At 40.7% G+C, this 13,847-nt stretch overlaps 1 protein-coding gene across 1 annotated transcript; it reads left to right on the forward strand.

Annotated features, from left to right (window-relative positions):
- The first annotated feature begins 2,150 nt into the window (after positions 1 to 2,150).
- On the forward strand, positions 2,151 to 3,095 carry LOC112663155 (olfactory receptor 5B2-like). The gene has a single exon (XM_035701319.1). The coding sequence runs from the start codon at positions 2,151 to 2,153 to the stop codon at positions 3,093 to 3,095; it is 945 nt and encodes a 314-aa protein (XP_035557212.1).
- Positions 3,096 to 13,847: the final 10,752 nt, after the last annotated feature.

Below are 13,847 nucleotides of genomic sequence, written 5' to 3' on the forward strand. Positions count from 1 at the left end.
TAAATGAGATTAGTAAAAATAAGATGGATAGGTTATGTTCTGATTAAATAGGTCTTAATTTTATCTCAACCAATATCTGTCGAAAGAATTAAGGAGAGCTGCAGTAAACCAATGATTAACAAGTGACAAATGACCTTCTAAACTCTATCAAGTCAAATGTAAAGAAAAAAAAACAAAATTCCTACATACAAGATAACATTCAAATAAAGTATATTAAGACATGTAATGGGCCCAAACACAGATCTACAAGCTAAAAATACCAGTAAACTAGAAACCTCCACCCATTGATCCCTGTGATTCAACTATGGGATAACCATAAAGAGGTAAATAATGAGTCTAAGAAAGGGGACACTTTTGGAGCTCCTGGGTGGTTCTGTGGGTTGAGTGTCTACCTTTGGCTCAAGTCATGGTCTCAGGGTCCTGGGATCCAGCCCTGAGTCTGCTTCTCCCTTTCGCTCTACCCCTCACTCTTGCTAATACACATTGTCTTTCTCAAATAAAGAAAATCATTTTTAAAAAGGGGGTGGGACTGGAGGGTATTAAGCTGAGTGAAGTAAGTCAATTGGAGAAGGACAAACAGTGTATGTTCTCATTCATTTGGGGAATATAAATAATAGTGAAAGGGAATATAAGGGAAGGGAGAAGAAATGTGTGGGAAATATCAGAAAGGGAGACAGAACATAAAGACTCCTAACTCTGGGAAATGAACTAGGGATGGTGGAAGGGGAGGAGGGCGGGGGGTGGGGATGAGTGGGTGACGGGCACTGAGGGGCACACTTGACTGGATGAGCACTGGGTGTTATTCTGTATGTTGGTAAATTGAACACCAATAAAAAATTAATTTATTAAAAAAACTAAAAATAAAAAGGGAGTGGGGACACTGTCAACCCAAGCTAAAACATGGGTGTTCAGAAAGAAATCAAGCCAAACAATGACTCACATGCAGGTGCTGGAACAGCCACTCAGGCAGGCAGAGGACAGACAGATTGAGCAACACTGAGGACACAGAAGGTCCCAGGGGACCAAGTGTGCACTATAAGCCATACTGAAGATGGAGGCTAACCAAGCTTTGAACATCACCCCTGACATTTCTGAAACCACCAGAGAGGCCACCTTTCTCATCCTAATACTGACATTATACCTTACACTGATCAGGCTGTGTTAAATATTTGGCATTTTGGTTACTGGTTTTATATATCATTTACTTCTTCTAATAAAACCTTGAGTGAGGTCTCATTACTATTTCCATGTTGTAGATGAAGAAAAACAGGTTCTGGGAGTTAAGGTAGTACCAATGACTCTTCAGGAGAGAATGGTAGGGCTGACATGCCCCTGGTCCCAGAGCCCAAGCTTTACTTTAGATGATGCCCACCCCTCAGACTGCCTCTGCTGGTTGTCTGAGACCCTGCTGCTGCCATATCCCAGTGCATGTTCTATGCACATCTCTCTCTGTTACTTCACTGTGAAACCCCAAACTCTGAGTTCAGGACATGGGAGACATAGCATGATTGTTAACTGAGTTAAATTCAATTTAATTTAAATTCAATTGAGATCAGTGGACATGGGAATCACTCTGCCTGGGTGCAAAATTTGACTTTGGCAGTAATAATTGTGCAAACTCAAAAATACAATATTCAAGCTCTGTACTTCATAAATTAAATGGGGATAACAAGTAATCAATCTCATGGATTTGTTGAGAGTAATAAATGAATATTCATATAATATGTCTAGAGCAGTTCCTGGCACATAAGAACCATAGATATAAGCATGTACTAGGTTCAGAAAAACTGAATTGACAGATAGATTCATTCTAGATGATTCATCAAAATCAAGACATTACATTCTCTACACCTCTGTTTACAAATTTACAAAACTTAAAACTTGGAAAATAATCCATGAAGATGTTTCAGCTTCAACAGTGTCAAACTCTACAGATAATTTGTGCCTTAACATTTATTGTCTATTCCATACTTTAGATATGGAGAATCTTGCAAGAACAAGTTCTTGCCATAATGAAATAGTGTATGTATATACAACACAAGCACACATAACACAAAATTGAATGAGTTTCACATCACTATCTCATTTGTTTATGACTGTTCCTTTATTTCCTGTGGCTACAGGGCATCCTGTGATTCCCAACAATACTCATGAAGAACAACACAAAAGTGACTGAGTTCATCCTACTGGGACTAACCAATGCCCCAGAGCTACAGATCCCCCTCTTTATCATGTTCACCCTCATTTACCTCATCACTCTGGCTGGGAACCTGGGCATGATGATGTTGATTCTCTTGGACTCCCATCTCCACACTCCCATGTACTTTTTTCTCAGTAACCTCTCTCTGGTGGACTTTGGTTACTCTACAGCTGTCACTCCCAAGGTCATGGCTGGGTTACTTAGAGGAGACCAGGTCATCTCCTACAATGCATGTGCTGCTCAGATGTTCTTTTTTGTAGCCTTTGCCACTGTGGAAAATTATCTCTTGACCTCAATGGCCTATGACCGCTATGTGGCTGTGTGCAAACCCCTCCATTACGCCACCACCATGACAACAGGGGTGTGTGCTTGGCTATCCATAGGCTGCTACTTCTGTGGATTTCTAAACACCTCAATCCATACTTGGAACATTTTTAGGCTCTCCTTCTGTAATTCCAATGTGATCCATCACTTTTTCTGTGATGTACCGGCAGTCATGACTCTCTCTTGCTCTAATAGACATGTCAGTGAGCTGGTTCTTGTCTTTGTAGCAGTCTTCAACATATTTTTTGCTCTCCTCATTATCTTGATTTCCTACTTATTCATTTTTATCACTATCCTGAAGATGCCCTCAGTGGAGGGATACCTGAAGGCCATATCCACCTGCGTCTCCCACCTCACTGCAGTGTCCATCTTCTATGGGTCATTCATCTTCATGTACATACAGCCCACCTCCAGCTACTCTATGGACACAGACAAAATCGCATCTGTGTTCTATTCTATGATCATCCCCATGCTGAATCCCCTGGTCTATAGCCTGAGGAACAAAGACGTCAAGAATGCTTTCAATAAAGTTGTTGAGAAGGTTAAACTGCCTTTAAGCTTCACCTCTTAGGGCTGTAGGATCCACAGTCACCTAGATTCATCTTTGTCAGATTTTCATCATGCACAAACTCACAGTTTACAGCCCACAGTGCATTTAAATTACTGACATGATACTTTCCTCTTCAAAATTCTGTTACTAAAAAAAAAAGAATATGTCCAGTTGTGTAACATCTGGATGAGAATATCCATGAGGACTTTAAATATTTAATGATCATGCTTATCATGAACCTTATTAATTATAATTGATTTATTCATACTGTTCACATTTTCTCCACCACACGATGATGCAAGCATATATGTAAAACAGGGCTCAAGCCCATGAAAAGAATGTGTGCAAGGATCCATGTGTGCACAAACACACAAGAGTGGGAAATTTGTTAAAGGAGGGAGCTGAGGAATATTCCATAGTATACATAAACCAGCCATTAGAAATGACACCTACCATTTGCTTCGACATGGATGGAACTGGAGGGTATTATGCTGAGTGAAATAAGTCAATCGGAGAAGGACAAACATTATATGGTCTCATTTATTTGGAGAATATAAAAAATAGTGAAAGAGAATAAAGGGGAAAAGAGAAAAATAAGTGGGAAATATCAGAAAGGGAGACAGAACATGAAAGACTCCTAACTCTGGGAAATGAACTAGGGGTGGTGGAAGGGGAGGTGGGCGGGGGGGTGGGGGTGACTGGGTGATGGGCACTGAGGTGGGCACTTGACGGGATGAGTACTGGGTGTTATTCTATATGTTGGCTAATTGAACACCAATAAAAAATAAATTTATAAAAAGAAGAATTTGACTAAGAAGAATCAGTTTCTAAATGTGAAAGTGTAAAACAGTAATAGTTATATGTTACATGATATGTAATGTAAATATATCATTGCAGCTAATGAATAAATATCATGAGTACAAAAAAAAGGAGGGAGCTGAAACATGGCTAGCTTTTAATAAAAAGTTAAAATAATTAATTGTGGATCAGAGTATAAGTTAAAATCTAGGATTTTTTATTTCTCTACTTAAAAAACTACTCCAAGAATCTAAATGAAGAACATGACATGGATTTTTAAATAAAGGTAGACCTGCACCCCAATGTTCATAGCAGCAATGTCCACAATAGCCAAACTGTGGAAAGAGCCAAGATGTCCTTCAACAGATGAATGGATAAAGAAGATGTGCTGTATGTATACAATGGAATATTATTTAGCAATCAGAAAGGATTTACACTGGTGTGGATGGAACTGGAGAGTATTATGCTAAGTGAAATGAGTCAATCAGAGAAATGCAATCATTATATGGTCTCACTCATATGTGGAATATAAGAAATAGTGAAAGGGACCGTAAGGGAAGAAGGGGAAACTGAATGGGGAAAAATCAGAGAGGTAGGCAAACCATGAGAGACTCCTAATTCTGAGAAACAAACTGTGGGTTGCAGGAGGGGAGAGGAGTGGGGGGAGGGGGGAACAGTGACGGACATTAAGGAGGGGGCATGTGATGTGATGAGCACTGGGTGTTATATGCAACTGATGAATTATTGAAAACTGCTTCTGAAACTAATGATGTACTATATGTTGGCTAATTGAATTTAAATTTTAAAAAAGAATATTTTGGGACACATGGGTGGCTCAGCGGTTGAGTGTCTGCCTTCAGCCCAGGGTGTGATCCTGGAATCCCGAGATCGAGTCCCACATCGGGATCCCTGCATAAAGCCTGCTTCTCTCTCTGCTTATGTCTCTGCCTCTGTGTGTGTGTCTCTCATGAATATATAAATAAATAAATTTTTTTAAACTTTTTAAAAATTAAATAAATAAATAAAATAAAAGAATATTTGGAAGGGAGCCTAGTATAATTAAACCATTGAAAAATAAAGAAATAAATAAAGGTAGATTTTGTTAGCCTCTATTTTTTCAGAGCTATAATATCCTAAAGGAGTAAATATTTGTCCTCAGCAAGTCGTTTGGTAGAAAAAGTAGGGTCACATGATAACTTTCAAAAGCAAGAAGGTCAGAGAACCAGAAAAGGGGATCGATTGATAATAAAGCAATTTGTCAATTTTTCTATGGAGGACTACCAACTCTTCAACTGTATAAGATAAATGCCCTAAGTAATGGTCGTGTTATCTATTTTTCCCTCTGGAAATTCTATGAGATGGCTAGTGACCTCAGGCAGGGACACTTCAGTTTCAGATGAGCGACATCATGTCCTGCCACCGTTCTCCTTCCCTCCACTTCACTCCCACTGAATTCCCTGGTGTTTCTGGAAAATCTCAGCTCCCTCCTACCTCAGGGCCTTTATATTTGCTATTGCCAATGCTCAGAAAGCTCCCTCATTATCTCAGAGTTCTGGAATCGAGCCCCATGTCAGGCTCTCTGCTCAGCAGAGAGTCTGCTTCTCCCTCTCCGTCTGTGTACTTGCTCTCTCTTTCTCTCAAGTAAATAAATAAAATCTCTTAATAAAAAAGAAAAAAGTATCATTCTAGTTTATTGTGATACATCTGTCAAAACCTAGAAACTTGGTTACTCATTACTATTGCTACATTACTATTATCTAAACTTCAAATATTTTTTCAGATTTTATTATTTTTCAATTAATGTCCTTTTCCTCCTAAAAGTTCCAAGCCAGGATACAACACTGAATGGAGTCCTTATGCTCTGTAGTCTATGACAATTTCTCAGTCTTTATTTGCTTTTCATTACCATAATAGCTTTGAGAAATACTGGTCAGGTATTTTGTCTAATGTTTTTCAATTTGCCCTTGGTTTTTTTTTTTTTTTCCTCATGATTAGACAGGAGTTACAGATTTTGAGCAAGAATAAGAAATGTCTTTCTTGCCATGTCCTATCAGGGCATGTATGTTACCAATGTGACTTATCACTGAGGATGTTAACCTTGATCATTCCACCAAGATATTTTTGCTGCTGTATTCACTGTAAAGTTATTTGTTTTCCGTGTTGTATACTCCATTCTTCGTAACTTGGTAACAATGTCCAGTCCACACTCAAAGTGGCTGAGTAATAGACTCCACTCTGGGGAGAGGGGGTCCTAAATATATCATTTAGAATTCTTCTAAAACAAAGTCTCTTTTCTTTTACTTTGTTTCTTTGTTGGTTTTCATAGGCATGAGTTCATGCATCTTTGTTCTACACTCTGGTAATAATTACATACTCTTATTTGTTTTATTACTCATCTTGCTCCATCATGGCCATGGAGGGCATCTTCCATGTGATCTGTTTCCTTCGGACATGTCTTAATCCTTCTCTTTATGTTTTTGGTTTTGTTTTGCTTTGTTGTTTTTTTTTTTTTTTCTTTCTGTAAGGATCAGTTGCTCTAGGCTCGGCTTGTATTTTTCCTATCTCAGCCCTAAAATCAGTGATTTGTACTATTTCTTTTAATTAGAGAATTATAATTAGGAAAAAAGATCTGAGGACTGGGTGTTCTTGTTGCTACTGGGGAGTCACTTCTAGGCCGTCTAGGCAGATAGTTATCACATATGTGTGTGTGTGTGTGTATGCTCCTGTGTATACAAACAAATCTATCAAATCTACAGTTTTTGTATCTATAATATATATCAAGAGAGAGAAGAGAGAGTGAGAAACATGACTTCATAGGGATGTCTTTAATATAAGCCCTTTTATTTCAGCCTTTCTGCTTACTTCTCTGACCAATTCCAGTTTTTTTTTTCAACTCTAGAATATATGTAAAGCCATTCAAAATTGTTAACTAGTGCCCCCGTGGGCAACAATTTACCAACTAGAGTACAATATTTCTGGAATGTTCCTTCTATTTTTAGCCTGTGAAGTTGATAACTTCCAATCAACACATTATATCAACTATTTTTTCCTCCCCCTTCCTGTGCCTTATTTTGTAATAGTTTGCATTCTGGTCCACAGCCCTCTCACCTTCCAGTTGATTTTTTTTTTTTTAACTTGTAAAGTTCGCTTGAAGTGATGTATAATTGTATAGGGCTTGACAAATCCATACGTTCATGTATCTGCCATCCCAATACCATGCAGGATAATTCTATCCCTCTAAAAACTCCCCTATCTGTCTCTTTGTGGACAACAACTTACTCTTCTCTTAACCCCTGGATAAACTGAACTATCATTTATCCTTATAGGTTTTCCTTCTCCAGAATATCATATGCACAGAATTATATAACATGTGGTCTGATTCTTTTACCCTCTGATTTGGGTCTGAATCTTTCACTTATTAAAATACACTTAAAATTATTTATTTTGGGGGCACCTGGGTGGCTCAGTTAAGCATCTACCTTTGGTTCATGTCATGACCTCAGGGTCCTGGGATTGAGTCCTGCATTGGGCTCCCTGCTCAGCAGGAAGTCTGCTTCTCCCTCTCCCTCTATCCCTCCCCTTGCTCACGCTCTCTGTCTCAAATAAATAGATATAAATAAATAAATAAATAAATAAATAAATAAATAAAATCTTTTATTTTTTTTTAATTTATTTTTTATTGGTGTTCAATTTACTAACATACAGAATAACACCCAGTGCCCGTCACCCATTCACTCCCAACCCCGCCCTCCTCCCCTTCTACCACCCCTAGTTCGTTTCCCAGAGTTAGCAGTCTTTACGTTCTGTCTCCCTTTCTGATATTTCCCACACATTTCTTCTCCCTTCCCTTATTTTCCCTTTCACTATTATTTATATTCCCCAAATGAATGAGAACATATAATGTTTGTCCTTCTCCAACTGACTTACTTCACTCAGCATAATACCCTCCAGTTCCATCCACGTTGAAGCAAATGGTGGGTATTTGTCATTTCTAATAGCTGAGTAATATTCCATTGTATACATAAACCACATCTTCTTTATCCATTCATCTTTTGTTGGACACCGAGGCTCCTTCCACAGTTTGGCTATCGTGGCCATTGCTGCTATAAACATCGGGGTGCAGGTGTCCCGGCGTTTCATTGCATTTGTATCTTTGGGGTAAATCCCCAACAGTGCAATTGCTGGGTCGTAGGGCAGGTCTATTTTTAACTGTTTGAGGAACCTCCACACAGTTTTCCAGAGTGGCTGCACCAGTTCACATTCCCACCAACAGTGTAAGAGGGTTCCCTTTTCTCCGCATCCTCTCCAACATTTGTTGTTTCCTGCCTTGTTAATTTTCCCCATTCTCACTGGTGTGAGGTGGTATCTCATTGTAGTTTTGATTTGTATTTCCCTGATGGCAAGTGAGGCAGAACATTTTCTCATATGCATGTTGGCCATGTCTATGTCTTCCTCTGTGAGATTTCTGTTCATGTCTTTTGCCCATTTCATGATTGGATTGTTTGTTTCTTTGGTGTTGAGTTTAATAAGTTCTTTATAGATCTTGGAAACTAGCCCTTTATCTGATATGTCATTTGCAAATATCTTCTCCCATTCTGTAGGTTGTCTTTGAGTTTTGTTGACTGTATCCTTTGCTGTGCAAAAGCTTCTTATCTTGATGAAGTCCCAATAGTTCATTTTTGCTTTTGTTTCTTTTGCCTTCGTGGATGTATCTTGCAAGAAGTTACTATGGCCGAGTTCAAAAAGGGTGTTGCCTGTGTTCTTCTCTAGGATTTTGATGGAATCTTGTCTCACATTTAGATCTTTCATCCATTTTGAGTTTATCTTGGTGTATGGTGAAAGAGAGTGGTCTAGTTTCATTCTTCTGCATGTGGATGTCCAATTTTCCCAGCACCATTTATTGAAGAGACTGTCTTTCTTCCAATGGATAGTCTTTCCTCCTTTATCGAATATTAGTTGCCCATAAAGTTCAGGGTCCACTTCTGGATTCTCTATTCTGTTCCACTGATCTATGTGTCTGTTTTTGTGCCAGTACCACACTGTCTTGATGACCACAGCTTTGTAGTACAACCTGAAATCTGGCATTGTGATGCCCCCAGATATGGTTTTCTTTTTTTAAAATTCCCCTGGCTATTCGGGGTCTTTTCTGATTCCACACAAATCTTAAAATAATTTGTTCTAACTCTCTGAAGAAAGTCCATGGTATTTTGATAGGGATTGCATTAAACGTGTATATTGCCCTGGGTAACATTGACATTTTCACAATATTAATTCTGCCAATCCATGAGCATGGAATATTTTTCCATCTCTTTGTGTCTTCCTCAATTTCTTTCAGAAGTGTTCTATAGTTTTGAGGGTATAGATCCTTTACATCTTTGGTTAGGTTTATTCCTAGGTATCTTATGCTTTTGGGTGCAATTGTAAATGGGATTGACTCCTTAATTTCTCTTTCTTCAGTCTCATTGTTAGTGTATAGAAATGCCACTGACTTCTGGGCATTGATTTTCTATCCTGCCACGCTACCGAAATGCTGTATGAGTTCTAGCAATCTTGGGGTGGAGACTTCTGGGTTTTCTATGTAGAGTATCATGTCATCGGCGAAGAGGGAGAGTTTGACTTCTTCTTTGCCAATTTGAATGCCTTTAATGTCTTTTTGTTGTCTGATTGCCGAGGCTAGGACTTCCAGTACTATGTTGAACAGCAGTGGTGAGAGTGGACATCCCTGTCTTGTTCCTGATCTTAGGGGAAAGGCTCCTAGTGCTTCCCCATTGAGAATGATATTTGCTGTGGGCTTTTCATAGATGGCTTTTAAGATGTCGAGGAATGTTCCCTCTATCCCTACACTCTGAAGAGTTTTGATCAGGAATGGATGCTGTATTTTGTCAAATGCTTTCTCTGCATCCAATGAGAGGATCATATGGTTCTTGGTTTTTCTCTTGCTGATATGATGAATCACATTGATTGTTTTACGGGTGTTGAACCAGCCTTGTGTCCCAGGGATAAATCCTACTTGGTCATGGTGAATAATTTTCTTAATGTACTGTTGGATCCTATTGGCCAGTATCTTGTTGAGAATTTTTGCATCCATGTTCATCAGGGATATTGGTCTGTAATTCTCCTTTTTGGTGGGGTCTTTGTCTGGCTTTGGAATTAAGGTGATGCTGGCTTCATAGAACGAATTTGGAAGTACTCCATCTCTTTCTAACTTTCCAAACAGCTTTAGGAGAATAGGTATGATTTCTTCTTTAAACGTTTGATAAAATTCTCCTGGGAAGCCATCTGGCCCTGGACTCTTGTGTCTTGGGAGGTTTTTGATGACTGCTTCAATTTCCTCCCTGGTTATTGGCCTGTTCAGGTTTTCTATTTCTTCCTGTTCCAGTTTTGGTAGTTTGTGGCTTTCCAGGAATGCGTCCATTTCTTCTAGATTGCCTAATTTATTGGCGTATAGCTGTTCATAATATGTTTTTAAAATCGTTTGTATTTCCTTGGTGTTGGTAGTGATCTCTCCTTTCTCATTCATGATTTTATTAATTTGAGTCTTCTCTCTCTTCTTTTTAATAAGGCTGGCTAATGGTTTATCTATCTTATTAATTCTTTCAAAGAACCAACTCCTGGTTCTGTTGATCTGTTCCACAGTTCTTCTGGTCTCGATTTCGTTGAGTTCTGCTCGAATCTTTATTAACTCCCTTCTTCTCTTGGGTGTAGGATCTATTTGCTGTTTTTTCTCTAGCTCCTTTATGTGTAAGGTTAGCTTTTGTATTTGAGTTCTTTCCAGTTTTTGAATGGATGCTTGTATTGCGATGTATTTCCCCCTTAGGACTGCTTTTGCTGCATCCCAAAGATTTTGAACGGTTGTATCTTCATTCTCATTAGTTTCCATGAATCTTTTTAATTCTTCCTTAATTTCCTGGTTGACCCTTTTATCTTTTAGCAGGATGGTCCTTAACCTCCACGTGTTTGAGGTCCTTCCAAACTTCTTGTTGTGATTTAGTTCTAATTTCAAGGCATTATGGTCCGAGAATATGCAGGGGACAATCCCAATCTTTTGGTATCGGTTCAGACCCGATTTGTGTCCCAATATGTGGTCTATTCTGGAGAAAGTTCCATGTGCGCTTGAGAAGAATGTGTATTCAGTTGAGTTTGGATGTAAAGTTCTGTAGATATCTGTGAAATCCATCTGGTCCAGTGTATCATTTAAAGCTCTTGTTTCTTTGGAGATGTTGTGCTTAGAAGACCTATTGAGTATAGAAAGAGCTAGATTGAAGTCACCAAGTATAAGTGTATTATTGTCTAAGTATTTCTTCACTTTGGTTAATAATTGATTTATATATTTGGCAGCTCCCACATTCGGAGCATATATATTGAGGATTGTTAAGTCCTCTTGTTGAATAGATCCTTTAAGTATGATATAGTGTCCCTCTTCATCTCTCACTACAGTCTTTGGGGTAAATTTTAGTTTATCTGATATAAGGATGGCTACCCCTGCTTTCTTTTGAGGACCATTCGAATGGTAAATGGTTCTCCAACCTTTTATTTTCAGGCTGTAGGTGTCCTTCTGTCTAAAATGAGTGTCTTGTAGACAGCAAATAGATGGGTCCTGCTTTTTTATCCAGTCTGAAACCCTGCGCCTTTTGATGGGGTCATTAAGCCCGTTCACATTCAGAGTTACTGTTGAGAGATATGAGTTTAGTGTCATCATGATATCTATTCAGTCTTTGTTTTTGTGGACTGTTCCACTGAATTTCTTCTTAAAGGGGAATTTTAGGAGTCCCCCTTAAAATTTCTTGCAGAGCTGGTTTGGAGGTCACATATTCTTTTAGTTGCTGCCTGTCTTGGAAGCTCTTTATCTCTCCTTCCATTTTGAATGAGAGCCTTGCTGGATAAAGTATTCTTGGTTGCATGTTCTTCTCATTTAGGACCCTGAATATATCCTGCCAGCCCTTTCTGGCCTGCCAGGTCTCTGTGGAGAGGTCTGCTGTTACCCTAATACTCCTCCCCATAAAAGTCAGGGATTTCTTGTCTCTTGCTGCTTTAAGGATCTTCTCCTTATCTTTGGAATTTGCAAGCTTCACAATTAAATGTCGAGGTGTTGAACGGTTTTTATTGATTTTAGGGGGGGATCTCTCTATTTCCTGGATCTGAATGCCTGTTTCCCTTCCCAGATTAGGAAAGTTTTCAGCTAGAATTTGTTCAAATACATATTCTGGCCCTATGTCCCTTTCGGCGCCCTCGGGAACCCCAATTAAACGTAGGTTTTTCTTTCTCAGGCTGTCGTTTATTTCCCTTAATCTATCCTCATGGTCTTTTAATTGTTTGTCTCTTTTTTCCTCAGTTTCCCTCTTTGCTATCAACTTGTCTTCTAGGTCACTCACTCGTTCTTCCACCTCGTTAACCCTCGTCGTTAGGACTTCTAGTTTGGATTGCATCTCATTCAATTGATTTTTAATTTCTGCCTGATTAGCTCTAAATTCTGCAGTCATGAAGTCTCTTGAGTCCTTTATGCTTTTTTCTAGAGCCACCAGTAGCTGTATAATACTGCTTCTGAATTGGCTTTCTGACATTGAATTGTAATCCAGATTTTGTAACTCTGTGGGAGAGAGGACTGTTTCTGATTCTTTCTTTCGAGGTGAGGTTTTCCTTCTAGTCATTTTGCTCAGTGCAGAGTGGCCAAAAGCAAGTTGTATTGGGAAAAAGAGAAAAAGAGAGGAGAGAAAGAAGGAAAGAAAAGAGAAATAGAAAAAAAAGGGAAGAGAAAAAAAAACGAAAGAAAAAAAAGAAGAAAAAGAGAAAAAGAAAGGAGAAAAAAAAGGGGGGGTGGGGGAAGGAAACAAATCAAAAAGCAAAACAAAACAAAGCAAAAAAACAAAAAAACAAAAAAAAAAAACAAAAAAACAAAAAACAAAAAAAAAAAGAACCACAGGGGAGTATCTTCTGATTCTGTGTTCTTTAAGTCCCTTGGTTCTCCTGGAAATTGTCCGTCTAGCGGGTCTTCTGGGGAGGGGCCTGTTGTGCTGATTTTCAGGTGTTAGCAGTTGGGGGAGCTGCTGTGCCCCTGCCTGGTGCAGGGCTCAGTGGGGGTTGTTTACCCCGTGAGGCCGCAGGAGGAACAGCCCCAGTGGCGGGGCAGCTCTGGAAACCTGGATTCAGCTCCGGCAGGAACTCCGTCTGCAGGGCCTGGAGGCTCCGGGCGGGGCCGCTGATCTGCTCAGCTCGGGGCAGGAGCGTCCTTGCTGTCCTGGGCCCTCCCGGTCTCTGCCTGTCCCGGGGGAGGCCGGATCCTGGGCTGTGTCCCAGCGCCCTGTGCTCCGGGTCCTGCGCTGTTGGATTCGCGCTCCCGGGCCGCGCAGCCCCCTCCGCGGAGCCGCCGCCCTAGCCCCTCCGAGCTGCTCCTGGAACCGCGCAGCCCCCTCCGCACGGAGCCTCTTCCTCTGCCCGAGCCCGGCCGAGCTGCTCCCGGGGCCGCGCAGCCCCCTCCGCGGAGCCGCCGCCCGAGCCCCCCGAGCTGCTCCGGGTCCCGCCGTGCGCGCTGCAGCCCTTGGGGAGCTCGGCGCACTCTCCTGGGCGCGGAGTTGCTGTTACTGTCCCAGGGAGCCCGAGGGCATCCCCGCCCTCCTGGGTCCTGCTCCAACTCCCCGCGAGCCCCTTTCCCCCGGGAAGGTCGGTGCAGCTCCTGCGTCTCCGGGACGGGGCTCTCCTGTCCTGGGGACACTCGCCCCGGCCTCAGCCCGGCTCCTCGCGGGCCCCCTCCCCCTTGGAGGCCTTTGTTTCTTTACTTCTTTTTCCCCGTCTTCCTACCTTGATAGAAGCGCGAACTCTTCTCACTGTTGCATTCCAGCTGGTCTCTCTTTAAATCTCAGGCCGAATTCATAGATTTTCAGGATAATTTGAAGGTTTTCTAGGTAGTTTGGTGGAGACAGGTGATTTGGAGACCCTACTCTTCCGCCATCTTGCTCTTCCCCCAATAAATAAATAAAA

This window comes from Canis lupus, chromosome 18 (genome assembly GCF_003254725.2).
Source record: "Canis lupus dingo isolate Sandy chromosome 18, ASM325472v2, whole genome shotgun sequence".
Taxonomy (NCBI): Eukaryota; Metazoa; Chordata; class Mammalia; order Carnivora; family Canidae; genus Canis; species Canis lupus.